At 45.6% G+C, this 27757-nt stretch overlaps 1 protein-coding gene across 5 annotated transcripts in view; it reads left to right on the top strand.

Moving 5' to 3' along the window:
• The first annotated feature begins 320 nt into the window (after window positions 1–320).
• Window positions 321–27757, top strand: part of NFATC1 (nuclear factor of activated T cells 1) — a 123669-nt gene continuing 96232 nt past the window's right edge. For 3 of the 5 annotated variants that reach the window (XR_014513267.1, XM_083449166.1, XM_083449168.1), the window contains exons 1-2: window positions 13079–13575; window positions 21232–22333. Coding sequence is in view for 4 of the 5 variants with exons in the window: in XM_083449166.1 (XP_083305292.1) it covers window positions 13488–13575; window positions 21232–22333 (1190 nt within the window). In the remaining variant the exon portion in view is untranslated. Of the gene's footprint in view, window positions 1067–13078; window positions 13576–21231; window positions 22334–27757 lie in introns of those variants that run through there. The other 2 variants (XM_083449169.1, XM_083449167.1) reach the window with 2 other exon arrangements.

Genomic DNA, 27757 nt, shown 5'->3' on the forward strand with positions numbered 1-27757 from the left:
ATGCTCTTTTCCAAATTTCCACAGCGGGGGAAGCCTGAGATCCCCCCCCCCCTTCCTCAGCCTAATGATTTCAGCATGCGTGGTCCCTCTCCGCTCCTCTCTCCAGCCCCTCTTCCTCCCACCTTTATTGATCTGCGGCTCACATTTCTCAGACACCAGGTCCCCCGCGCACCCAACTTCGGGGATAGATAGAATCGGTTAGGTGGGTGCTCTGGGTCGCAGCCTCGACGGTGGCGAAGATCTGCCTGCTCAGTAGAATCCGCTGGAGGAGGAGCGGAGCGAGAGTGGGGTTCTCCTCTAGGACTTTTCTTCTCCAGCTTGCAGCGCTCTTCTCCGCTGGCTTGGCTGGCTGACTCCTTCGCCAGGCAGCTGAGAGGAGCTCGCAGGACCCGTGACATCACGGGGCTCTGGGCGGGGAGAGGGGCTGGGAGGGGGAAGGAGGGAGGGGGGTGTTTTCCAGCTTTAAAAAGGCAGCAGTCACCGAGCAGCCGTGCGTCAGAGAGAGACTTAGAGACTCTGCAAACTTTCCTGATCAAAATAAACCCCGGCCCTGAATAAGACACCAGGAGAAGGGAGGGAGAGCGCGTGTGAGTAACTTCCTAAGCGCTCTCTCTCGCTCCTCTTTGGGGCAGGCTCCCTTGCGCCTGCCCTTGCCACCCTTCATTCCCTTCCCTTCTCTCCCCACGTCCCACTCAACGCTCATTTCAATGACATCTGCTTAGGATCCAGCTTTATTCTGTTTAAAAAAAAAAAAAAACAACTCCCCCCCTCCGTGCGCGCGTTTGGCTTTGCAAATTCAGTGGCGAGAGGGAAACACCAGCTTGGAGTCTCCATTTAATAGCTTTGGAGACGCGCGCTGTGCTACGTGGGCGTGAAGACACGCGCGCGCGAGAGGATCTACCTTCTTCCCTCTGCCTCACTTTCTCTCTTTTTGTGCTGAGCGGATGCCAAGCGGCGATCCTCTGAACCAAATCCTCTTGGCGCCTCGAGATCCAGCCCAGTGGTGAAAGGGAAACTTTCGGTGCGCGTCCGTCCCGTCGCAGCAGCATGAAATCAGCAGAAGAAGGTAAAGTACCGCTGGTGGCTCTCTTTCCCAGAGCCGCTTTCTCCCGCTTTTGCCTCTCCCGATGCAGATTCTTCTCTGCCTTTTCTGACATTTTTGCTGCTGTTGCTGCTGTGGAGAGCCGCGCCAAGGGAAACCCGGGCAGGCGCCGGGCTGTGTTTGCGCGTGTGTGCGCGCGTGCGCGTGTCTGTGTGTGTACCGGCGGGAGGGCCTGGCTGGCGGCTGCGCTTGGGAGGAGGGAAGCGGTGTCCCCCTGGTGTTTCCCCAAAGCAGCCTTCAGGTTTTTTCCCCCTTCTTTTTTTCGTGTTGCCTGCTGCGACTTCTTGCCAATAGGTGTCTCCTCTCCCTCTCTGAACTTGGCCTTGGGCGCTGCGAGATCCTTGAGCTCAAGGCGGAGAGGGAAAGGCTGGGTTCCCCCCCCCGCCCCCTCTTTTAATTTTTATTCTAAGGGGCATCGCCGGAGTCCCTTGGGGTGGGCTGGCTGACTAGCTGCCGGCTGCTGCGTGTGGGCAGGCGCCTTGCTTACGCGGGATGTGCAACAGAGCAATGCTTATGGGAGCCGGTGGAAAGGGATCGGAGGGGTGGAGCAGCCTCCTTCTGAAACCAAAGGAATCCCAGGACACAGTGGAGTTCTCAGAGTACGCGGCTGCCTCTGTGCATTGTGCGCGCCGATATTTTACAGAGTTAACAGTGTGCAGAACCAATCCAGCCCGTCAAATTACTTCTAACCACTAAATGCTAGCATTTAATAGCGCCGGCTGGGGTAGGAGGAAGCCGAGGTCTGACAGAGCACACGCCCTGCTCTAATTAAAAAACCGTTTTACCGTTCTCGATTTCTAAAGTCTAGGAATACTTTCAAATCTTAAGAAAAGACACTAGTCTCCTCCCCTTCCCCAACTTCTTTCAAAAATGGTCTGTTTGTTTCCTTGGTTCGGCTACCTCCATCTTTCTCCCCTCGCTGTTGCCTTGTTGTGGAGATTGAAGAAACTTTCATAAAATGGCCTTTGGATAAACTGCATTGAAGAAAAGCAAAGGTGACTCGCTGTTCTAGAGTAGTTCCATGGGCTTCCTTAAGATTCCAAAGCAACTGATTTCATGGGATGTTGCCTTATAGCAATTCAGAATGTTTGGTCCATCTAGCTTAGCACTGTCTACCTACATGGACTGGCAGAGACTCTCAGGTGTCAGGAAAGGCCTTTTGCCAACCCTACCTGGAGATGCCAGGTATGGAACATGAGACCTTCTGCACAGAAAGCATGTGGTAGACCACTGAACTGCAACACTTCCCAGAATGTAACAGTGATCTATTTACTTCATATGATTTATATACTGCTTGCTCAAAGCTGTAAAAGAATAAAACGACAAAACCAGTTTTAAAACTGCCATTTAAAACATCCAAATAATTAAAACCAGGAGAAAGTGATAAAACAGATCAATACACATGTAAACTTTCTACGTGTCTGGGTAGGGTTGTCTAAACAGAAACATTTTTACCAAGCAGCTAAAACAGTGAAGGCGCCTACCTGATGCCAATTGGCAGCGATTTTCTGTAACCCCACCTACAAACCAGTTAAACTACTAGAGCAATTGGATTTAAACACAATCCTATGCATATTCACTCAGAATTCATGTTCTTGGTCAATAGGGCTTCTACCCAAGTAAGTATGCAAAAGATTGCACCCTTCAGTTGCACTCCACTTTTTATAACATCTCTGTTAAAGGTCAAGGAGCTACGGGTAAGGCACTACATTCTAGACCAGAACCATCATAGGATTTACTTCAAATTAATGTGGAATGCACTTTTGAAAAGGGGTGCATACAATTGTAGTCTTACTTGCAAGTGATTCCTGATGCTCCCAAGGGAAATCAGCTCAACGGAAAGCTGCAAGTCAGAGCATGCTTACTCAAAAGTCATCCCAATTGATCTCACTGGGACTTACGCCTGAGTGAATGCATTTAGGATCAAGGTCCAATGAGGCTCATTCCATGGTTAGGATTAGGGGGGAATTAGTTTAAAGTGCTTCAGTTTCCAAATAGTCTGTTGAATGACAATTAAGGGAGCAATCCAATGCACAAGAAACGGACGTAAAGCAAGACAGTGTAAGTTCAACCGGCGTAAAGTTACGCCAGCTCCTACTTCATTCAGCAGCTGAGTTGCTCCCAGGTTGTTGGGTCATGTGACTGAGCTGAACAGTCTTAGGTTCCCTCCTAAATCCCACCCCCACCACTCCCCCAGCCCCTGGCTGAGCCTGGACTGAGCTGGAATGAGCCAGTTAGTACAGTCATATCTTCTGCTGAGCCAGGGAATATCATCTGAGCGTGGCTGTCCGAACCAGAGATCCACTGCATCTGAAGCTGCTCTTCTCATAGGATTGCCCCCTTAAGTGTACTTTTGCAATAGCAGTCAAGTACTGTACAGTAGCCAACTATTTTAAAAGACAGGAAGAAGCAAATGCCACCTCTAAATTGCCTTAAATAATAGATCAAGACAATTCTTTCATACCACGAACATTCAAAAAAACCAATTATCACTTGATATACTAATATGTAAACTATGAACAACTTGAACAAAATATTGGCCGGGAGAGCAAGTAACTCCTGCCCCACATAACCAATCACAAGACATGGCACACACACACACACACACACACACACACACACACTATTTGAAAGGCAATGACCATTAACTTTGGTGGGCCCTGCCCCCCTCAAATATTTTATGTGGAGGCAAAGGGCCCTCAGCCCCTTGGAGTTGGCTCCTGTGTATTACACAGATAGCTAATGATTCTGAATAGTACTATATTGTATAGAAATAGGTGTCACTGTTCCTTTTTAAAAATGAGATCTTCCCTTGAGCTGTAACATTTTTATAATGCCGCCTCTACTTCAATGAGACCTGCTCCTGTGAGTAGAGGAGCAAAGCCCTCGATCTGTTTAGGCAAGTGAAATGAACTTCTCAGCTTCTTGTATGGGACTTAGCACAGCTCTGAACATCTTTATAATATTTCAAGCTTTATTTTTTTTTCAAAGAAGGCTTCTGGCTTGAAATAACCATTGCTTTGATATGTGTAGTGTTGTATTGCACCCCCCCCCCCAAATGATGCCAAGACTTAAGTCTGTGGGGTCATTTACACCAGCCTTCTACAACATGGTACCTTCCAGATGTTTGGACTCCATCTCCCATCAACCCTGACCATTGGGCAGTGATGGTTGGGGCTGATGGAAGTTGGAGTCCAACAAGACCTAAAGGCTACCAGGCTGAGGAAGGGTTGTGAAAACACAATAATGTTAACTGACATTCATTGTGATCTAAGTTACAGATGTTTGCTTGAGATGGCTGAGTAGCTCTCTTTATTAGCTGCATACTCTCTGTTGTACACTGCTGTTTGGTATATGATCATCTGCATTCTCCTTCAGAAGGCCTGTACAGTTTTGAACCATTAAAATGATTGGAGCCAACTCATCATGTTGACCCACCAAGAGCTCAATAAAACTTCACAGTTGTCACTGTTTGCTTAGGACTGCAAAACTGGGGAGGGCGGGTGCTACTGCAAAGTATTCCTTAGATCTGATAGTCTTGCTGGTGCTCAGCTTGGCCAATCATTAGTTGTACAGGCTTGTACACATATGAAGCCATAAAATCAAGGAACACATGACAACTGGCACATATATTTGCATGTTGGCTAACAGAGGTTTAAAGGCTGCCAGGAAAGAAGAAAGACAATAGCTTCTAGTGCGGTCAAAATGGCTGAACAGAAGATAGATAGAAAGACAAACATTCAAATATTATACAAACAAGTCTATTTTCATCACATGTTGAGCACATAATTTCTGCCTGTGATGTAGCTGTTAAAAGCAAAAGCTCCTTGCTGGAAGCAGAACTATGTGACCCCCTAGTTATTGGGTATGCAATAAGTTTGATCCATTGACCTTAGGTATTTCAAGACCCACTGAAGTATTTCAAGCAATATTTGCTGTGCAAACTTTGTAAAATGATGCTACAGTGGACTGGGATGCCCTACTAGCAAACCACACTGGGTTGCAGCTTCCAGTTTCTTTGCTAGAGTTCTCCAGATTGCTTTGTGCACCAATTCCAGCAGCACGTTGCTCTCTACTAGCCCTTTATCTCTTTTTAACACAACAAAACTCTAAGAATGAACCTAAGAGGTCTTTTAAAATCACTTTGGTTCTTGATGAAGTCGTTGGCTACAGTGTCCAAAATTACCTCTGCATTTTAATGCTGCAACAGTTTCGTTTGTTTCCTCACAATGAGACTCTCTAGCTTACGCAGGTATATTTGCATGCTCACTGGGTTGTTGTTGTTGGCTCAGTGCTTTTAGTGCTGCTCAGCAGATCTCTTCGATTCATCCTGCAAACAGCTGCACATCTAGCCTGAACCAAATATGAAATATGCATTTCACATTTCTGTTTGAGAGATGCTAACTATTACAAAACTCACAAACTCACAAAAGAAGCAAAAGCTTTGCACCTTTCTCATTAACTTGCGTCTCAACTTTGGACACACTGGTACGTCTCCTATGCAAGTGGAGATGAGTGCAGAATGAAATTGCAGCAACCTCATATTTATTGCCTGCTTTGCAGGTGGTGAATTGTGGAGGGCATTTAGGCAAAATTGTCCCAAGACTGAGGGTTGCTCAACCCACTGAGGCATCCGTTTCTCTCTTATAAATTATTTTTGATTTTGATTTTTCTTTAAAAGATTCCATGATGGTTTGCAAAATCTGGTGGGTCCGGGGAATGATCAGTGCTTCGCTGGAGAATGGGAAAGTACCACATGCCTTGAAGGAGTCAGTGGTGCATCTCCTCCTTAAAAATACTTCCTTGGACATGTTGAATAATTATTGCCTAGTGACTAATGTCCCCTTTGGGGGGTAAGGTGCTCAAGAGGACTGAAGCAGCCAGTGGGTCCCACGGCTGGGAAACCTCCTGCCTGTTGTCCTGCCTGTTCATAACACCAGGAAGGACTGGGAAAGGCTGCTGTCTGAAATCCTGGAGGGTCAGGGTTGACAATACAAGCTGCAGCAACCAATGACTCGGTATAAGACGGTTTCTCAAGTTCCCTGGGTAGACGGCCATTATTAACGCTTTGTTCCTGATATTCATTTAGTGTTCATAGGCATCTTTGGGTTCTAAGAGCTACATTACGCAACAGTTTTCCGAAAATCGCTTCCGATAGTTCATTGTCTGTTTCTGCACTCACTTGTTTCCATAGATTAATGGGTCAAATCTTGTTCATTGGAAACACACACACATGTGCACACACATACAATGCGAACACAAATTCTTAATGTATTTTAACCTTAACTTTCAGATATGGGTGCACTATTTGGGGGTGAGGCTCCTTCAGTTAAATGGAACAAGGGTTCCTGTGCCAGTAGCAGTGCTGTTGCGCTCCTTCACTTTTAAGTATTAAAAGCGAAGACTAGAAATCAAATTAACTAAGAACAGAATGAGCAAAGGGGAGAAACCGTGAGACAAAGGCGCTTATTCTCCCACCCTTTATTTATTTATTTCGGTTCCTCTCCTGCCCCCTCAAATTCCTATTTAAAAATTACCATGATGATTCTGCTCTTCCGGATGGTAGTTTAAAAACTGATGCCAAAGTCCTTTAAAAAAAAAAAATGCCCTGGTGATTCAGCCTAGCAAACTTTGAACAAACAGCTGGGAGCCAAGAAGAAATTGAAAGGCAGGGAAAGCTGGTACATTTCACAACGTAGTTTGTCTTGCCAATCGGCGGTGCAGATGTGCCTCTTAAATCAACAACAACAACCTCTTTCATTCAAAGCCAGGTCTCACTCACTCACAAGCACACCCTTGCCCAACATCAGAGCGCCTAGCTAGTTCCTTGTCAAGATGCCTGGGTAGCATCTTTGCTAAGAATGTTTGAAGCAACAGTGTAAAGGGGCCAGCAGTGACTGCCACCAGTTCAGTATCAGATTCTGCAAACTGCCCGGGGCAGGGGGGACCAGGAGCAGATGTTTGCCAGAGCAGTGTAAACCATAATAGAAAATGTGTAAGGCAATATAGTACTTTGTTATGGAAAGTAGGGGGAAGGGAGAGAGAAGCATACTGGATCTCATGGAAAAAAAATGTTTTTTTTCCTGGCACTCTTTGATGGACTTTTCAGCCATCATCCTGGAAAATGGGATTCCCAGAGTCTGTAGAGGAATACCATTTCCATAACTGCTTTTAAAAACTATTCCTTTGAAATATAGCCTTGAAGATCTGGGAGCTCCGTAGTGCTGGCTTCTGGGACGGTGAGGTCATTTGCATGTTGCAGACTTTAAAACTATCTTGGCTAAAGGGAAACGCTGTATTTTTCAAGCAGGCAATTAAAGCCTTGTTTATAAAAACCTCATTTTTAAAGATTTAATTACAAGCCAAACAATGCAAATAGCAGCTTCTTGTTAAAGGAGTGGGGGAAGCAACTACTTTGCGTTGTGGTCCTAAAGACACTTACTGTGCAGCACTCCCACTAAATTACTGGATCAGGGCTTACCAAACCTGGGTCTCAAGTTGTTTTTAGACTACAATTCCCATCAACCCTGACCACTGGTCCTGCTATGTAGAGATGATGGGCATTGTGGTCCAGCAGCAGCTGGAGACTTAAGTTTGGGAATCCCTGTACTGGATTATTCTGGAATCATTTCAGGGTGAGTGTGAGTACTGTCTGTGGGTGCTAGGAGCTAAAATTATAGACTGGAAGGAGTATAGGTCTGAAGAGCAATAGGAATATTGGTTGGAGCATATGGTCTTCATGTCTGCCCTAGACTTTTGTTTATTGTTCTGGACATTATTCTGGGCTTTAATTAATGACAGCACATTTTATAATGTGAAGCCCCAGTGTTTTGTAACATACATTTTAATTAGTACAGTACATTGTATGCAAGTCTGTTGTTATTAAACTTCTTTTTTCTCATGTGACTTATATAACAATTGGCACTAGTGGGTGCTGCAGCTAAATAATATGCGGTAATAGTGATGACTTCTAATGCTATTCATTCTCCCCTCCCAGAAGATTGGTGATCCTTAGCAAGTGGGGTGCGGGAAACAGCCTGAAGGGAAATGTATGTTTAGCCTGATCCACAAATTGCTTGAACTCAAGCTCTCAGATCTAAGCTACATTAGTGTAATGGAAGCCAAAGACTTGAGTTGAACCGCCTTGTGGATTGCAACCTAGCAGCCCATTCCTGAAACTTGACCACTGCAAGGTCAGGCAGTGCCAAAAAAACCCCACCATAAACCCCCACCCCAAATACACCGTTACACAATGTAAGGACTAGAAAAATGTACTGGATAAGCTTAAAATAAGACCCAGCAGGTGAAGATTTAAAACCCAGGTTCAGCTGACCTTGGTTGCAACACAACTTGCTGTTATTTCGTAGCATATGAATGTAATGCATCTGCAGACAATTCCCCTTCCTTTCACTGAGGGTCTTGTTGGTTGGAATCAAAAGCAGGCTGCTTGCAAGCTCTCAATCAGCTATTCTCACAATTGCCAGCCCACTCAGACAAGCAGCTGCCATTCATCCTCAAGGCTTCATCATGTGTCAGTCAGCCAAGAAGATACAAGTGCATCCTAATCAGTGTGCTCTGGGAAACTGGAAACCGTTGTCGATTAGACTGTTGTCTGCCAGTGGAATGAAATACAAACCTTATCACTTGCCAGGTTCCCTGGTGACTGTATCAGACTTTTTAGCTGAACCCCCCATTCCTTATGCCTTCCAAAAGGATGTGTTGTTTATGACATTAAGCCTAGTTAGTTTGCTATTGCTTTTTTTTACTTTGTAGGAGGTTAGGCAGAAGAGGTGAAGAAAAGCAAAGAAACAATGTGAGAGATGCAAGTCTTTCCCCCCAAAAGTGTGTGCATTGTGGGAGCGGGGGGGGGGGTAAGTAACATTCAGAAATCATCAACTGGAACAACCCCACTTCCTTGGAACTACAAACCCTACTAAGGACCCATTCACAGCACTTTTTCTAAACAGGAAGTCGAGTCAGCCATAGTTTATTTATTTTTTAGTAAATTTGTTATGTTGAACTTGCCTCGTAAACATCTCAGAACGAAGAGAAGGAAAAATCCACGGGCGCAAATCATTATTTTATCAGCTGCTTCCCAATTTTCGAACAGAAATGTTATTCTCCAAGGAAAGCTGTTCAAAATAAGTTATCAAAAATACAATCCTGTCCTGCTTGCTCCAGATGGAATTCCTTGCTTCAACAGCACCACTCAGATTTACTGTTCATAGAAAAGTTGTTTTTCCTCACATTTGTGGGTACTTGATGATGGATGGCATTTGTGCAGCTGGTTAAACATGACAAAATTACTGCAAAGGCCAGCTTTGGCTGACTTCAGTGCATAAAAACTGGTCATGCGATTGACCTGGAAGCCAATGTGTCCACACTGAAAGAAAGCAAAATGTCTCTTGAGCACTTAATCATCCAGGTCTGGTGACTTAGCAAAAGATAGTTCAGAGCAAAGAACAGTGGTTGAGGAAGACAGGAAAATGCATTTGCAGGTGCCAGCAGCGACAACAACAACAACAACTGGTGTTAAGGAACAGCCCTTATGTATTTCAGGTATCTTAATTTTAGGTCCCAAGAATGCTTCTGCAAGAGATCACCATGACAAAAAATTCAACACAGGACAAAAGCCCAGGTGCCTGCTTATAAGCTGCCCATAGATATGCCAGAACTCTTGGATTCTCTCTATACCCATATCTAAGTGGCAGGCAAGCATCCTCAGAAAATGACAATACACCATCCTCCCCAAAAGCAGACATTAGCACCTCCAAAATTCCTGAAGCAGATATAAAGTTCACAGGTTTTCTCTTGGAGTTGTAACATGCATCTCATGGAGGGTGAGTCTATCAATGGCGACTAGTCATGATGGAGTCTGTGTCCTGCCTCCATAGTTCAGTATGCTTCTGAATACCAGTTACTGGAAAACCCAGGAGGAGAGAGTGCTCTTGTCCTACTTGCAGGTTTCCCACATGCATCTGGTTGGTGACCATGAGAACAGGATACGGGACTAGATGGACCATTGGCCTGACCAGCTGGTTCTTCTTACATTCATATATTCTTATCACATTTTTGAATGTTTTGAGACATCTGCCGTTGCCTTCAGACACAGGTTGGACACACAAATGTGTCTCTTAGGGGCATTTAATATGGACCAGTTGTTGGCTCCCAGATGTAAACCATCTTTCAAAACACAACCTTGTTCCCCTCTCACAATTTAGTTCTAACATGTGCGTTGTACATACGTAACTTCTAAAGAAACCCAGATTAGATGTAACGCTGGAAGACAAGGCTGTCTGTCCCATGCAGGCTGTTTCAGGTGGTGAAATTCAAGAGGGATATATGATGAAGGCAGGAACAGATGTCTGAATGAGGCTTCTTGAAATGTCGGCTGTAGCGTGCTGGAAGGAGGCTCTTTTTGGTGCTTCCATTGGCAAAACGTTTTAGGCCAGCACTGTTGAAAGGGTTACACCCTTGTTTAACTTTGCAATGGACACAGGCATTGCAGAATGTTTATCTTCTCTGAGAAACACACACACACACATGTCTGATTCTTGCATGCTTTCGGAGGCACGAGTGTGTCCACCTTTTCTGGCCACAGCGGAAGCAACACTCCGAGCCAACTCCTACGGCCTGGCGGAGACTGTAGGTTGAATGGATCGGTGTGCAGCCGCATGCAGCTGCACAGCCTGTCCATTCAGTCGACAAGCACCACCACCTTCACAAAGACATGTGTAGTGAAACGGTGCCCCTAGCACAGTACCTGTGGGTTTATGGTGTGAAGTAAATGCCCGACAGCTTCATTGCCCCTTGCCCCCCAAGACTGCCATTGCTAGAAACAAAATGTTAACACATGGCTTCGGTAGGGTCTCCCCACTAAGATGTGGCCTGCCCAATATACTTTTACCTCCAAACCTTGAGGGAACCATTTGGATTATTATTATGTATTTATTTTCCCTAGGCAGCAAGTGCATTGCTAAGCAATGAGGACAAAAGAAAATATATGGCTGGGTTTTGTTTTGTTTTTGTTTTACTTTAAACCCCGTTGCCATATGACAAAGGGGGATTCCCCCCCCCCCGCTCCTCGTTTGTTATTTTAATTGTACCTGGTTATCTAAAACAGCTTTTATTCCACCCGCTGGCTTGCCTAAGAGGGCTGCATGCTGCTCCCAGCTCCAGCGCTGCCACCCCCGCCCGCCACCTACCCTGGCTCTGGGCACCAAATACCAGACGTGAGTTTCAAGAGTTGGCAACTTTTGGCACCGACGTGTCTCAGGGTGTTGGCTGGCTTCTCAGGGCTATGATTGATAACCCTCTCTTCTTTGGAATAACTTGGTGTGTGGGTTTGCTTCACACCATTACTGCATGTTTTGTTCCGCAAGAACCTTCGCTCTCTTTTGAACAAGTTGTGATCTGGGTTGTAGGTGTGGGTTTTTTGGGCTCGAGTGATTTGTACTCTCTCACCTGCTGTCTCCAAGATGGGCCAAATGCTTCATGGATCCACTTTAGGTTGCCATCATGTTTGCCCTTCGATGAACGTGAAGAACAAAAACACAGGGACTATAGAAAAGAGAACAGGAAGAAGGGCTTATGTGTCTCCTCCACGATTGGCTGTTGTGGGCTAATATTCTCTGGGTATTTTATTATTTGTTTTTTCAGTTTATATCTTGCCTTTTCTCCAGAAGCCCAGGAATGATCAAGCAGTAAAAATGTCCACTGTTTTAGGGCCCCTCTAGACTGGTGTTTTATTGTGGGTATATTGTGCAACATGTTAATGACCCAATACTAGTATTTATTTGTTTAATTTTTATACCACCTTTTACCCAGAGATCACAGGGCAGTTCACAACATTAAAATACATAAAAATACAAGATGAGAAGACAAACGAGAAAACACATAATAAAACAGAAAGAAACCATGAGAAGTGAGGTTACAGGGAACCAGGCAGAGGGCCTTCTCGATAGTGGCTCCTGCCCCGAGGAACGCCCTCCCATCCAATGTCTAGGAAATAAACAGCAATCTGACTTTTAGGAGACATCTGAAGGCAATCCTGTATCGTGAAATTTTAAAAGTCTAATATTTTACAATTTTTATGTGCTGTAAGCCATGCAGAGTGGCTGGGGAAACCCAGCCAGATGGGTGGGGTATAACAAAACAACAAAACACCACCACATTTGAAAGGCACGGATTGTTAATTAGCCAAAGGTTTGGTCATAGAGAGAAAATGTATAACTAAGGTGCCAGTTGAGCCTTCCTGGAGAGAACATTCCACACACGGGGAGCCACCACAGAAAAGGCCCATTCTCAAGTTGTCACTCTCTGGACCTCTCATGGATGAGGCATTGAAAAAGGGCTTCAGATGATGATCACAGGGTCCAGATCAGTTCATATGGAAAGAGGAGGTATACAGTATTACCAATGGCTTTATTCTGCTTTATTAGTTCTGTGCTTTCCCAATGCTACATTATTACTGTCTGAAGGGCTATAGCACAACAAAATTGGAAAAGTTATGGGTTTTCAGCAGGAAGGTTTTTAAACACACAGGGGAACATGCTGGGGGGGGGGTTCCTGGCCACCCACTAAATATATTCATAGAATGTACTCTTCTTTTTGGAAGGGAATATTAATTTCATAAAATTTCTACGCCTCCGCATCTGCCTTTGGATACGCATCTGCGGGAAAATGCCCGATTGCTAAGATGTGAGGCAACTTTCAGACCACATCACCAAGGCCATTGGGGTTGTGGAAGGGACGTGTACATGAAAGGGGTGGTGGTGCAGAGAGAAATGGAAGCAAATAACGCTGCAGCCAACTTGAAAGGGAGAAGGAGGTAGACCCCCCTCCCCCCCCCAGGAGCCTAACTCGGACAGGTGGCCGCGGCAGAGGAGACGAGAGGCCAGCGTCCCTCTCCTGTCTGCACCCCCCCCCTCCGGGCCTGTAACCCGAGCAGAGAGGGTTTATTTTAAAAAAAGAGGAACCAGCCAGCGAGCGAGAGCGCGAGGCGGGCAGAGCAAGTCGCTTGTTGATGTTTCCGGGTGTAGATCAACAAAGGCAGGGGGAGGATCCCGCAGACAGGCAGCGATCGGGCGATAAGCGAGCGAGCGCCCCAGGCTCGCCTTACAGCCGCCCAGGAGGGGCCGCGCCGTCCCGGGACCTGCAGCCAGCCAGCGAGCAGGCAGCTCCCGAGTAGCTTTGCCCGGCGCGGAGGTCAGCGCGACCCCCAGGCCTGTCCAGAGGCGGCGGCGGCGGCGGAGGCTCCTCGCTCGCTGGCGCGGCAACAGGTGTCCGGGGGCTGCGCAGGGAGAAGACCGTCCGCGGCAACTTTCCCCCCGCGCCGTCGGAGAAGGAGGAGGTCGCTGCTGCCGCTGCGTCTCCCTGCCAAGCCATGACCAGCCTGGAGGAGGAAGAGCCCGAGTTCGATTTCGATTTCCTCTTCGAGTTTAACCAGAGCGATGAGGGCGCCGGCAGCAAAGGTGGGTGGCGAGGCAACGGCGTCCGGCCTCTCGGGATTTAAGGTGGGGGGCGGGGGAGAGAGAAGAGGTTTATTTGCAGCACGTTAAATATAGCGGTTCTTCTGGGACGGAGGAAGAACGGTCTTCAGCAGAGGCGGAGCCGAGGGAGGGAAGGAGGGAGCCATCTGGAGGCGCCTCCCGTGGCTGCGATGGAAGCGTCTCTCTCGCTTCTTTCCCCGAGGGACGGGTCAGCTCGGATCAAGCGAGCAGAGTTTCCCCGCAGAGGTGGTGGTGGGCACTCGGACTCCGCCCCTTGGGAGGTTTTAAGCAGAGCACACTTGGATTAGTTGAGATTCCTGCATCGCAGGGGGTTGGACTGGATGACCTTTGGGGTCCCTTCCAGCTCCAAGGTTCTAGGAGGTTGCCTGTTCCAAATGGCTCGCAAAACAGGTGCTGCTGCTGCTGCTGTCTCAGGGTAATGTGACCTCCTTTTCCCACCTGTGTAAACTTAAAAAAAAAAAAAAAGAAAGAAAGAAAGAAAGAAAGAAAGGAAAGGGGAAAAGTAGAATTCAGGTTTCACTGATGCATGTTGAGAAACCTTTGCAGATGTGTGCGGCTAGAAGGAGTAAAGGCAAAGCAAGTGTCTTTTTGCGGAAAGGCCCTCTCAGATGGAGCATTCAGGAGAGGCTGCTGGGTCTGGCCAATGGCCCATGTAGGCCATCGTCCTGTTCCCAAATAGTTGCTGGTGAGAAACCAGCCAGCAGGCTTGGAGCGCAAGAGCGTGCTCCCCTTCTGTGGTTTCCAACAACTGGGATTGAGAAGCATTTGCCGCCTGCGTGGCTGCTGTGAGGTCAGTGGGATAAAAGTGATCAAGGCACGCTGCAGCGAGCTGCCTTCTGTGCTGGAGAGTCAAAGGGCTTGACAGGCTGGAGGGTCAAAGAGGCTGAAGAAAGAGGAAGGGGAGTGGGAGGGAAAACGCCATGGAAGGCCCAGAGCCAGGGCAGCCTGTGCTTTGGGATGGGCTATAGACCAGGTTTTATGTACTGGTTACACCAGTGCTATTTTCCTAGAAAAAGAGGTGCCAGAACTCACCCTGAACTCTTCCCTTCCTCTCTTACAATGGCAATGGCGTCCACCTGAGAAGCGCTGGAGATGAGTTCTGGCTGAAAAAAAGGCCTGGGTTACTTGGAACACTTTTGGCTGCCCCACTAACATCAAACCCCAGTGTCACACTATCATAGTCCTTGTCAATTATGTGTATGCCACCTTCTCGTAGTCAAAACCATGGCATGCAGTGTGTGTAGACTTCTCTGCGTAGTCATTTGTGTACTCTGAGCATGCTCAATAGGAACCTTTGGCTGGAAGACATGGGAGGATCTTAAAGATCTCAGCTTGGGGAAACTTGAGTTGGTCCTTGCATCAGTCTGGGAGCAGAAGGGCCTTTGAAGACAGTCCTTGATGAAAGGTCCCCAGCAATACTACTCAAGCCCAGCAGTTGCAGGAAACCTCTGGGGCCAGCCCCTTTCCTGATTGCTCAGCTCGAGAAGTTCTGTGGGGGTGGGGGGTTGTTTGCCACATGCTGCTTGGAGGAGGAGGGACTGGTGATGACTGGGTGGGGATGCAGTTCTCACAAACAGCTTGAATGTAAGCAGCAGCCTCCCCTTCTCCCATCCTGAGAAGTTAGCCATCACTTTTCTGTGGAATTCCGCTGATGAACAGAGTTTGGATCTGGTGCAACTTTATGCCGGCTTAATTTCATCAGCTTGCTCTATGCCACTTTCTTGTGTTTAAGATTGTTCCTTGAATGATAGTAAAAGTAGATGCCAGGGAAGACCTCTGAAAGCCGAGGAGCCATCACTGAAAAGGCTGTCTCTGGTTGCCACTTGTCCTGTTTCAGATGGTGGAGGCACCTGGGGAAACAGGTGCTAAACAGGGCAGGACCCTGATCAAAGCAGAACTTTGAATGGAGCTTAGCATGGGTCAAACCATTGGTGTCACCACCATCTCTTGAGAGAAGACTGACCAGTATATAGTAGAGCCCTTAAATGTGTGGTGGCATAATTTAGGCACCTCACATCTTTCCAGTCCAAGAAACCAGAAAAATTCTATGTTTGAACAGGACCACCGTACCTCTTATTTTGGAGGATAGGTGCTTGTCCTATCTGGATAGCTATTCCGATCCATATTATTCCCCTCTATGCAGGTTTGCTTGAGATCTTAAACGTTCCCTAATGCAGTTACTCTTGAAGCATCTTTAGAATTGTGAGCCTTCTTCAATATTTTCAGATCTGGCCTGCAACACAAAACCCACTTACATTTTCTGCTATATATGAGTCAGTCTTTTCTCTCAGACAGGATGGCGATACCATTGGTTTGATCCAGGCTAGGTGTTGGGCTACGATCCAGTTGTGAACAACTTTATATCAGTGTACAACGTGACCCAATACTATTACTTTCCTTGGAAGGGTGTCACCTGGAAAAAGTCTAGCTGCAATCCCTGAGATGACTCCCAGCCAGTGCCGGATTTACGTATAAGCTAAAGAAGCTATAGCTTAGGGCCCCACTCTCTTGGGGGCCCCCAAAAAAATTAAAGGGAAAAAAACCACTGAATGTACCTTTCCAAAATATAAGATAAAAAACAAATAAAATAAAATCTACATACAGCAACAATGTTTTGTTTTGTGTAGGCTCCTATTTGTTATGTGCAAATGGCTTTAGATAGCTATTAGGTCCATAAATTACCATACAGCATATATTCAACACCAAAAAACAGCGACAATTTGTTGTTGACAAAGGACAGCTGGACATATAAAGGGCCCCATTACCTTCAGTAGCTTAGGGCCTCATCAAACCAAATCCGGCCCTGCTCCCAGCTCTGAACATGCACAGACCAGTTCATACTAAACATTTCCTCAGGCAGTTGCATACCCACATACACTTCTGGATAGAGATATTCACCAGTGTAAATCAGCCCAGAGGCACAGAGCAAGATATTTATATGACTAAGTTCCACAGGAAGTACCAGTCCTTCCTGTGTCTCCTGTGGGTTTGATGAGGACAGGCACAGATGCATACATTGTCTGTGGATCTAGTTAGGGAACACAGAACAGAAAACGGCACAGGAGAAGTACATGCCTTACTTGGAGACTGTTTTGAGGGTCTTCCTCTTCCCCTCTCAACATTGTTCCTGGAGGAGGCCAGGGGTGGCCTTTGTGTTCAACCACCACTTCCACCTCCTCAGCTCTTCTTAATACAGGCAGATCTGAACAGTCAATAAATCTCCTTGTTGTTATGTGAACACAAGAATCCCCCTCACTCTGGAAGATTAAATGCTATGAGAGATCCTGCACTAAAAAAAATCAACCCTTTTAAAACTAATTTGTATGTTGTGTTTTATATTATGTGGGTATATATGTTGCCTGCCCTTATGCTGAAGGGCAGGTAAGCCAACAAATAATATTTTGGATAGCAAAGGGATCCCATGATGATGGAGATGTGGCCAGGGAAGGGCAAGCAAGGTTTTCACCTGATCTGACCTAGTAGGATATAAAAGTGTACAGACAGGGTCATGTCTTCCCCTAGACCACTAACACCCAGTGTTAAGAACCTGGTTCTGTTAATGGCTGTCATACAGCATTTTCAGTGGATTGCGTTCAGTTCAGTAGCTGCCCTTTTATGCAGCCCCAAGCACTTTTACACACAGTGCAAGGGGTGAGGAACATTTTTGAGGCAGAGAGCCACATTCCTTTCTGTGCAACCTTCCAGGGGCCGCAGACCAGAAGTGGACTGGAGCAGCGAATGTATATTTTTTCCTTTATGCAGTAATTTCTATACAGATTCACACACATTCCAGCCAGGCAAAAACTAATGAGGAGGATGCAGAGCTGAAAGGCTGTGGTGTGGGGAGAGTCTGGAGGGAGGGAGGGATGGATAGGTTTGGAGGTCCACATTTGGCCCCTGGGTGTGAGGTTCCCCAACCCCTGAGACAGTGTATATTTTGTACGAATATAATGCAAACACCATTGATTTGAATTGCATGACGAGAGCAGTGTAGCCCTGTTTTATTTGTGCTGCTCCACCCCTCTAAGTCAATGAACATCTTTTGGTCAATATCCAGGTTTCCTAAGGCATCTGGTAAAAGGATTTGTATGGGTGTTGAATATATTAATGATGCGCGGCATGATAAAAATCAGCCAAACACATATCTCTCTGAACTGCTTACAGAGCAGCTGGGTGTTTTGTGTCGTGTGTCAATGTCTCACTTTGAATCATTTATCAAATCCGAATACTAGGGAGATGAGGGAGCTGAGTATATTACTAAGAAACAAAAAAGAGGGAGAGAGAACAAGAGAAGCCGCCAGGAGCTCAGAAGTCTCTGCTGCACTTGCAATGCTAGAGAGGACTGAGTTGTGTTGGGAATACAGCCTGATCATTAACAGCTTTTCCGGATCTCGGGTTTGTAAGTAGGGAAGACTCAGCGCTTGGGGCATTTGTCTCCTGGGAAGGAAGGAAACAAACATTGTATGTGAAGGAAGTGAAGAAGCCTTGACTTGTTTGTTTCAATCAATCAGGAGTACAGGATTCTTTAAAAGCACCTGAAGCTGAAAAAGACATGTTAAAACTGCAGGTAGCTTCAATTCAGAAACATACAGACAGAATAACCTGAATGGTAAATGCACGGTTTTATTTTGTAGTGGGGTCAGAGCTGCTAGTTCCTATGAGTGCAAGGGTATTCTTGTACCACTGAGTCAAGTTAAATTATATATATACACACACGTGCACATACATTTTTAGTCCTCATGGTTGCAGAGGGCTAGGTAGAAAATGTGACTTCAGCAGAATGTCAGAAATGCAAGCATGCAAGGTCAAAAAAGTAGCCAGCTAAGGAGTGGCCAGGGGAAATCCATTAGCCTCAAAGGACTCCGCTGCTGCTCAAAGTGATGTCAAGGAGCTTTTCAGCAGATTAATACACCTCCCGAAAAGGAGAATAGAAAATCACACATGTTCAGAGGGTGTGTCTATGGCACAGAGCTGCCCCATGTCGAGTCATCTCTGCTTCATCCTGTAGGGAGGTTTAGGGATGTTTGTCCATGTGATAGTGTTAATTTCTTCACCACCACCAGCAGCCAGGGATGTGGAAAAGCTGCAAGGAAACTCGCAACTTGAACCGGGTTAAGCGTATCATGTAGTTCCACTCCGACTGAGTTGCTAGCAGGCCCGTCGGATGAAATTTGGTGGCTACAGGAGGCTCAGATGGATGACAACTCTCTAAATATTTCCAAACAACTCCATTTCTATGTGCTTTTGTAAACTGCAGCTGCTTCTTCATGGTTAACAGGCAGCGCACACACAAACACACACACAAAATCTGGTTTGTTTTCGGCATTGGCTTTGAGAAAAGGACTTACAGTGGTACCTCGGGTTAAGAACTTGATTAGTTCTGGAGGTCCGTTCTTAACCTGAAACAGTTCTTAACCTGAAGTACTACTTTAGCTAATGGGGCCTCCCACTGCTGCTGCGCCACTGCCGCGCGATTTCTGTTCTCATCCTGAAGCAAAGTTCTTAACTCGAGGTACTATTTCTGGGTTAGCGCAGTCTGTAACCTGAAGTGTCTGTAACCCGAGCTATCACTGTACTTGTACTGATCTGATGTTGGAGAGTGAATGGATCCATTTTGCTCCAAGTTGAGTTATTGAAGTAAGAAGACCGGTTGTGCGGTGTTGCTTGTGCTCTGGCTGATTTGTATGGAAGCTGTGCTGGTTTGTGAGGAAGAAGAAGCTCTCTTTTCTTTTGCACAACATGTGCCTGTGTGTCTAGTACAGTTTCATGTGTTTACTGTGCATAAGCATGCTCTCTCACACTTTATCTCAAAACATTTGTGATGAATACCAACCGTCTGAGACAAATTGCATATACGTTTTAATCTGTATGAGCTATAGTTGGAAATAAGATTTTTAAAATGGTTTTTCATATAACATTTATCTCCATCTTATTTTTGTGTGTCCTTTTATTTATCTTCAGGCATTTTGTTCATTCACTTTTTGCTTGTTGGAGTCGGTGTTAAAAACTCCCACGAAGACTTTTGCCCCCCACAAACTTTGCTTTGAAATGCAATCTAGGAAGAGATCATCAGGAACAGGGTGCGAGTTTGAGGAGAGCTCTCTGTAAAGGTCCTTCTGGTGGATCCCCTTCTCTGTGGGTGAACTTTGGTAACAGCAGGCAGCTGCAGTGCTGATTAGTAGCAGAAAGCTACCATTCAAATTTCCCACAATGCCCTGGTGCAGTACTATGTAAGGGTCTCTGGAGGAAATTAAAATGGTGGCTTTGAGACTCAACTGCCCAGTGCTGTTACAGAAGAAGTTTTTTTAAAGGTTGACCAGGGTTAAGTGGCATTTGTGGGCTCTAACAGAGTGCTGGAACCTATGCGTGCCGATGCTGAGCCTGGAAATAATATTGAGAGAAGTTATTAGGAAGGCTGGAATCTTCATTTCCTCATAGCAACGTTATTAAGCGTTGAAACACAGCATTTTCAAATGCACCGTTCTCCGACAGAAGCTACACCGAAAGAAAGTCATTGTAGGGAACACTGTATAAAGCATAATGCACATTATGCAAATAACATGTGTGGCCAATCTACAGGTGCCACAATTCACACAGGTAGCAGGCATGTCTGGACAGAAGCACAGGGACCCACGGGGCCCAGGTACGTCATAGAGTCAGACCTTCCTCTCTAGTGCTGCCCTGTTCTCTGCTCTCAAGCTCAGTAGATTAGAAGCAAAGCCACACCAGAGCACAGACAGATGCATATTTGGGCATCACAGTGTCACTGCTTCATATTTTGCACCACTCTTTCCGAAAAAGATTGGCCGCTAAGGCTCCATTCATTCCACATAATGGCAGTGAAGTTTTAGGGCAGCTTTGAATGTGTATTGGAAGCACTGAGAAAAGATAAAGGAGCGACTGCCATTCTCTCTGTGTGATCCATTGTAACGTTCAGAGCAGCAGCTCAAACTCCTCTGTGAATTAGATGTGGGAGTTCAAGATATGCATCAAACCCTTGCTTCTTCTTTCTGCTGGGGAGCTTTGTGAGTCACGGCATTGTCGGTTGCACCAGAAACACACACACACACGAAGATGCAGAGATAGCTTGCATTTTGTTTCTTGGTGGCATCCAAATATGCCTTCAGTGTGCAATCAAATGCTCCGATTCTGTGGAATTATTTCTAGAAAGCAAGGGTGGGGAACCTGTGGCCCTCCAGATGGTGTGGGACTACAACACCCATCATCCCTAACCATTGGACAGGCTGGCTGGGGCTGATGGGAGTTGGAGTCCAACAACATCTGAAGAGCCCCTGGTCCCCTTCCTCTAGGTCAGGGTTTCCCAAACTCGGGTCCCCAGCTTTTGGACTACAGTTCCCATCCTCTCTGATCACTGGTCCTGCTGGGAAACCCTGCTCTAGGTTATCAATGTAATTCCCACTTCAGAGCAGGAGAGCAAAGAGCGAAGAGCCTGCTCACTGAATAGAAATAGCTAAAGTGGTGTCTGAACCCTGGTGAAGCTCTCCTCCTATCTACTGGATCACGTTTGGGATTCAGTTTGCTAATGAATTTCCTTTGTGTGTGCAACATCTCATGCCATTCTTTTTTGTTTTTTTATCTTTTGTTTTGTTTTTACAGAACATTATAACTATGCATCTTCAAATATAAATTCCAGCTTGCCTCTAAGTGTGGCACATCCTTCATTGTCAGCTCCATGTCATGGCCTTCAGACATCCAATCCAGTCATTTCGATTGTCCCATCAGCTAATCATCCTTCGGGATATGGAGGGCACGCTGAAAGTGGCACCGCCGGATATTATCTGTCTCCCAATGTCAGACCTAATGGAGTGCCAGCGCTAGAAAGCCCTAGAATCGAAATAACCTCTTACTTGGGGCTGCATCATAACAACAACCAGTTCTTCCATGATCCGGAAATGGAGGAGCCTGTCCCAAACGCCAAGAGATCGCCTACGACTGCGACGTTGAACCTGCCGAACATAGAGGCCTATCGAGACCCTTCTTGCCTGAGTCCAGCAAGCAGCCTGTCTTCCAGAAGCTGCAATTCAGAAGCATCGTCTTATGAATCCAATTACTCTTATCCCTATACTTCGCCTCAGACATCTCCTTGGCAATCGCCGTGTGTGTCGCCCAAGACCACCGACGCTGAGGAAGCGTATCAACGGAGCATGGTGACCTGCACATTACTTAATTCGCCTCGACACTCCCCATCTGCGTCTCCCAGAACGAGCATCACCGAGGAAAACTGGCTCAGCACTCGCAACTCCCGCCCATCTTCTCCCTGCAACAAAAGAAAATACAGCCTGAACGGCAGGCAGACTTCCTACTCACCACACCCCTCTCCAACACCCTCTCCCCAGACTTCTCCAAGAGTCAGCGTGACCGATGAGACATGGCTAGGAAACACTAACCAGTACACCAGTTCGGCCATCGTCGCAGCCATCAACGCCCTCACCACTGACAGCACAATAGACATGAACGATGGGATTCCTACCAAGTCCAGGAGAACGGCGATCGATCACACCCAGTCCATGACGCTCAAGACCGAACCGAGCGGGGAAGATCATGGGACCATATCGCCGACAGCCGACTTGTCGCCAGAAGAGTTTCCGGGGTTTCAGCACATCAGGAAAGGAAGCTTCTGTGATCAGTACCTTTCGGTGCCTCAACATCCCTATCCATGGGCCAAAACTAAGCCATTGTCCCCATCATCCTACATGAGGTACAAGTTTGTGGGATTTATTTTTTGTGGGGTAAAAAGATATACGTATTACTTTTCCTAATGCCCTGTCCCTGCTGACTCCCCGCTCCCCCTCTTTTTTTTTTGCTATTTCATCTAAAAAGTCAAAGACAAGATTTCTGGTGGCGCCTGTTAGAATCAGGCCCACAACATTGTGCTTCCGTTTTCTTTTGTGGTGTCCCCTGGTTTAATTTCACATTGACCAATAGCAAGGCAGCATCAAGCCACCATCTGTAGGTTATTGGAATTGCTATATGGCTGCTTCTGGGTTCCTGTTGTTTCTCTTTTGTTTTTCCAACCTTGAAAACAGTATAACTTTGTATAAGAGTAATATAACAAAATAGATGTTACAGAATAACATTTATAAAAAAGAAAGCACAGTGGGAAAAAGTTTAAAATGACATGCCCTAACTTTACACACTACTGTATGGCTTTTGACTGGCTTGGCCTAGTTTTTAATGCCCAGTGGCCTGTTTGTATATTTGATGTCCTATTCCTAAGGGCACAGGTTGGCAGTTTGCAGGAGCTTCATGCAACCCCTGATCTCATGATGCTTTCTGTAGCCACCCTTCCATCTTACCAGAGTTCCTTCTTCCCTGTTCATTTCCTCCTTATTTTACATGACTTAGAATCATAGAATGGTAGGCTTGGAAGGAACTGCAAGGGCCATCTAGTCCAACCCCTTGCAATAAATGAATCTCTTCTAAAAGTGTTTCTCCTCCTATTCATACATAGCTTCAGAATAATTGGTAGGACAGTGGTGTTTTTTAAAATAATAATAATCCTGGTTTTATGGCTGGGGTGTGTGTGTGCATATATCTGTATAGCACATCAAAATAAGGTAGTAATTACTTGCTTTCTATACTGTTAGTTAAATTGGTTAGTTGTACTAAAAAATAATCTGTACATTTGAGAGTTGGAGTCCATCAACATGGGGTATGGGTTGCCCACAGACCCCACCCTCCACCCCTAAAGTTAGCCCCCATGTAATGTGGTGATGGGTGACGGATATGTCTGCACCATGAGGAAGTGTGGAAATGTGTACCAGATACCTACAACGTCTGTTTGGGAATTAAAGTTCTAAACATCATGAATGGAAAACTCACAGGCAGATGTAGATGCATGCTAGCTCCTAAACTGGTTTAGTGTGGGTTGTAGCAGTGATTTCCTGAACTGCCAACTTACTTCTAAAGGAGAACAATGATTTTCAGAGCTCTCCTGCATAAGAAATTATCTGATGCTATCTCCCCAAAAGTTTACATTAGCTGAGAAAAAAATGTGGGTAGGTTAGGGCCCTGCACGTGTGTGTTTAACAATCGGGGGGGGGGGGGGAATCAAGTGGTGATTAGACCACCATAATCTTTATCATACAGTAGCTAACAGAGATTTGTTTTCTAAAAAGGAAATAAACATTTTATCACCTGCAGTTAAAATGAACACAGCATTCCCTAGTGTGTTAATGAAAGTAAAATCCAGCATTTTTCCACTGTTTTGTTTTTGTGTTAAAAAAAAAATGTTTCCTGGTTTTCAGTCTGTTTCCATGTGATCTCATTAACTCGTGCTTCAGGACAGCTGGAAGCTACTGTAAAATTGTGGTTTAAGTTATTTTACCAATCAAATGCCCTGACCAAGCTTCCTTTAACCCATAAATACTTTTCATTATATGTATTATATATTAAATAACCCTGGACAACTGAATGCAGATGTCAATACAATCATGGGAGCACACAATTGAAATTGTTATTTTAAGTGCACCCCCCAAGAAAAACACCTCCCCAGCAATAATTTGTCACGATTGAGCTGGGATTCCCACCCTCTGATACATCTGCTCTGTTTCAAAGTCTAGGTTAGGTTCCAGCAAATAATACAGATTCCAAGATCCACCCTGTTGAATGGTTTATTTGCCAAAACTATTGTATTACCTCTGTAATAAAGGGGGGGGGGAATCCTAAAACAAAAGGGTGATTGGAAAATTCCTGAAGTAATAGTTGTTTTTTCACATATCTATGATCATATGGAAGACCACACCTGCCTCTATGTCAACAAGGCCCCTCTATCCTAAAAGGAAGTTCTTATTTGGATGTAAGAATTGGTGTGATTATAATTTTACATTTTGTATCCACAATAACCGGGTGAGATCATTTTTATTTTCATGTTATAGTTGGGGATTTGAAACTGTGAGATAGGGAATTGCTGAGAGTCATCCACTGTGCGCATGGCTGGTTAGTTTCACAATGGTGTTTGAGTTTCATGCAAACTCTGAATGGTGTCTCCAGGAGCCTACTTTATTAGCATTCACAAGGAAACGTTCCTGAGTTGCTAATTCCTCAACCCCTTTTTGCAAACACTTTGGGGTTTGGAGTGGGATGGGGAGAGGCCAACCTTTTGCAGGAAAGTGGCTTCAATATTACAACCTTAGATTTCACTGGGGAGAATACTTGCCATGCCAACCTGGCCAAGAACTGTGGAGATCACTGGCATTTAGTTCTTTAAAATCATAATAATTGGTGGATCCTTATTGCATGCTTGGCACTGAGATTCTGATTCTGGATTAATCCCAAACATCTGGGTGCTGCTCCTGCACAAAGCCCACATTGAGAGCCTTGTGTGTGGATGTATTTGTGTGCATTTTAAGGTTCTGTTCTGTTTGCAGCAAGGTAGCCTTTAATCTTGCGTGCCAAGATTTAGCATGTAGAAAATGTTTACAGCAGAACCAGCAGTTCATAAGGGAAGTATTGATACAAGCAGATTAATAGCCATGTGAATCACGTTGCTTCCAGCAAAATGGAATAACTTATCTAAACTTCTCCATCTATGATGGAAAATGCTCTTGAGGCAAATGATTACAGCCTAGTGAGGCAGAAAGAAGGGAAGCTGAAATATTTCAATAATCCTCCTTAGCTTTTGTTTAAGTGTCTTTGACAGGGAATTGTCTAGCGATGTAATAGAAATGGCATCCTCTGGTTTTGAACGTCGTAGGGTTTCTAGTTAAAGACACAGCATCTAGGTATAGCTACAATCCTGACACAATCTTGCTTTTGAGAAAGGATCACTATGAATTACCAAGGTGCTGATAGAGCTCTATGTGCTGATAACACTTGGGAGTGATCGTATTGATAGCTTGGGTCAGTCCCTCATTCCCTGTGGAGACCAGAGCCTCAATAAGACTGCTGGCTAAACCTGCAGGAAAAACTCCTGGTTACCTAAGAAAGAAAGAGGGACGCGGGTGGCCACAGAGCCTAGGACTTGCCGATCAGAAGGTCGGCAGTTCGAATCCCCGTGACAGGGTGAGCTCCCGTTGCTCAATCCCTGCTCCTGACAACCTAGCAGTTTGAAAGCACGTCAAAGTGCAAGTAGATCAATAGGTACCACTCCAGCGGGAAGGTAAACGGCATTTCCGTGCGCTGCTCTGGTTCGCCAGAAGCGGCTTAGTCATGCTGGCCACATGACCCAGAAGCTGTACGCCGGCTCCCTCGGCCAGTAAAGCAAGATGAGCGCCGCAACCCCAGAGTCAGCCACGACTGGACCTAATGGTCAGGGGTTCTTTTACCTTTACCTTTTACCTAAGAAAACCACCCAGGTTCATCCGTATGAAGGGGCAGTCCTATTATACTCAGCCTTTGTTCTTGTAGAGGTTGCAGACAGCTGTAGTAAATCCAGGTAATGAATGATCTGTCCATGACAATAGAATCAAATATGGCTTTCCTGCTCACAGATAATTTTAACCTAGTCCCCTACTGAAAACGCAATCAGAAGGCTGCCTTGACCAGATATGCACAGGTTTCTGAATACCACCAAGGCCATGAAATCCTTAGTCATTCCTGATAAGGCAGACCACTTTGGCTTGAATGTTGAAGATGCCCAAGGCTAATGGTCTTTGCAGACGTCAACAGAACCCTTGAAACCACCTCAGTTAGCTCAGACAAGGAGATGTTTGGTGCACCAGCAGAATTTTTATCAGGCCACCAATGCACTCGAAGCTGGTTGACGTTCAGCTGAGTTCATGGCTAGGGAGATGGAAGCCTAAAGATCAAAGCCTCCCTTCACAATAAGCTTAGTGTTGTGCAGAGAATTCTGGTGTACGAATTTGGGAGACGTTTGCCTTCGTTCAACCAGGTTGTGTGCAACATAAGCCAGGTATTAATACATACTTCCCTCTTGGTATTGCACCACAAGATTAGATAATCAAATGTATCGGTATCTAGCATCAGTATGTACCAGCATGTACCATGCCAAAAGGAACCACCCCACTGTGAATTTTGCAAAAGTTACAGCTCTTGCTTTTGTAAGTGCAAAAGATGTTAATAAGTATCTCAAAGTGGTTTACATAAAGCATTGGCTTTAAAAGAGGATTACACAAATTCATGGTGGCTAAGGTTATCAAAGGCTACTCACCGTGATGTCTATGTGCTTCATCCACTGTCAGAGGTAGCATACCAGTTGCTGGAAACCATTAGTGAGCAGGCTGCACCTTGGGGAAAGCCTCCCTAAACAAAAATGTCTTCAGTGGGTGCCTAACTAGAAGCCTGTCTGATTTCAGCCGGTAATTGATCCCAGAGAGCTGGAGCTACAACACTAAAACCCAGGTTTCCACCCCACAGGTTAAGTTCACTTTGGGGCCATATGGCACTCTCAGCATTGCCCCATCTGAGGAGTGCAGTTGCCAGACAGGGATATAGAGGACAAGGTGGCCTCTTAGGTATCCTAGCCTCAAGTTTGTAGTAGGGCTTTGAATGCACTTAGTAGCATGTTGCAGCTCTTTCAACAGAGGTATTATATGGCATTGACAGCCAGCAATCTAGCTGCTGCACTAGGTTAAGCCCAAGGAAATCCCCACAGGAACTAGAGACAGGGCCTTTTTGGTGGTGACTCTGTATTTATGGAACCCCTTCCCAAGGGAGATACACGCAACCGCATCAGTAGCAGTTAGTAAATGGACCTTAAAGTTATGCCTATTTCAGCTAGCTTTTAACTAAAAATGTGCTGTGAGTTGGATTTTATTTGCATCATGTTAAACTTTCTTAAAATATTTAATATTTAAAAATGCAGTGTATTGCATTTTCTCCTTTAATTGTTCGTGATAGCCACTTGAGTAGGGCTTTGCCCTGAAAGGTGGCATCTAAATAGCACTGATCAACAGAGCTGTCTGATTCCACAGGGTACAATATATGCGCCATCTGCCAAGAAGGCTTTGGCAGGGTGAACAACACCCATGCGCCTGAAATAACCACAGCTGTGGGCATTTTACTGCTTGACACAGCATCTGTGGGATCATTAGTAGCTTTCATATTTCCACATGTTATGTGTACGCTACCTAGTTAAAGTTTATTATTTTGCTGCTATTATGTTATTGATCCTTTTGGCTCACATATTTTGTCTGTTTGCTGTTTTTGGGGGGGGAAGGTA

This window comes from Podarcis tiliguerta (assembly GCF_965153285.1).
Source record: "Podarcis tiliguerta genome assembly, chromosome: 7".
NCBI classification, from domain to species: domain Eukaryota; kingdom Metazoa; phylum Chordata; class Lepidosauria; order Squamata; family Lacertidae; genus Podarcis; species Podarcis tiliguerta.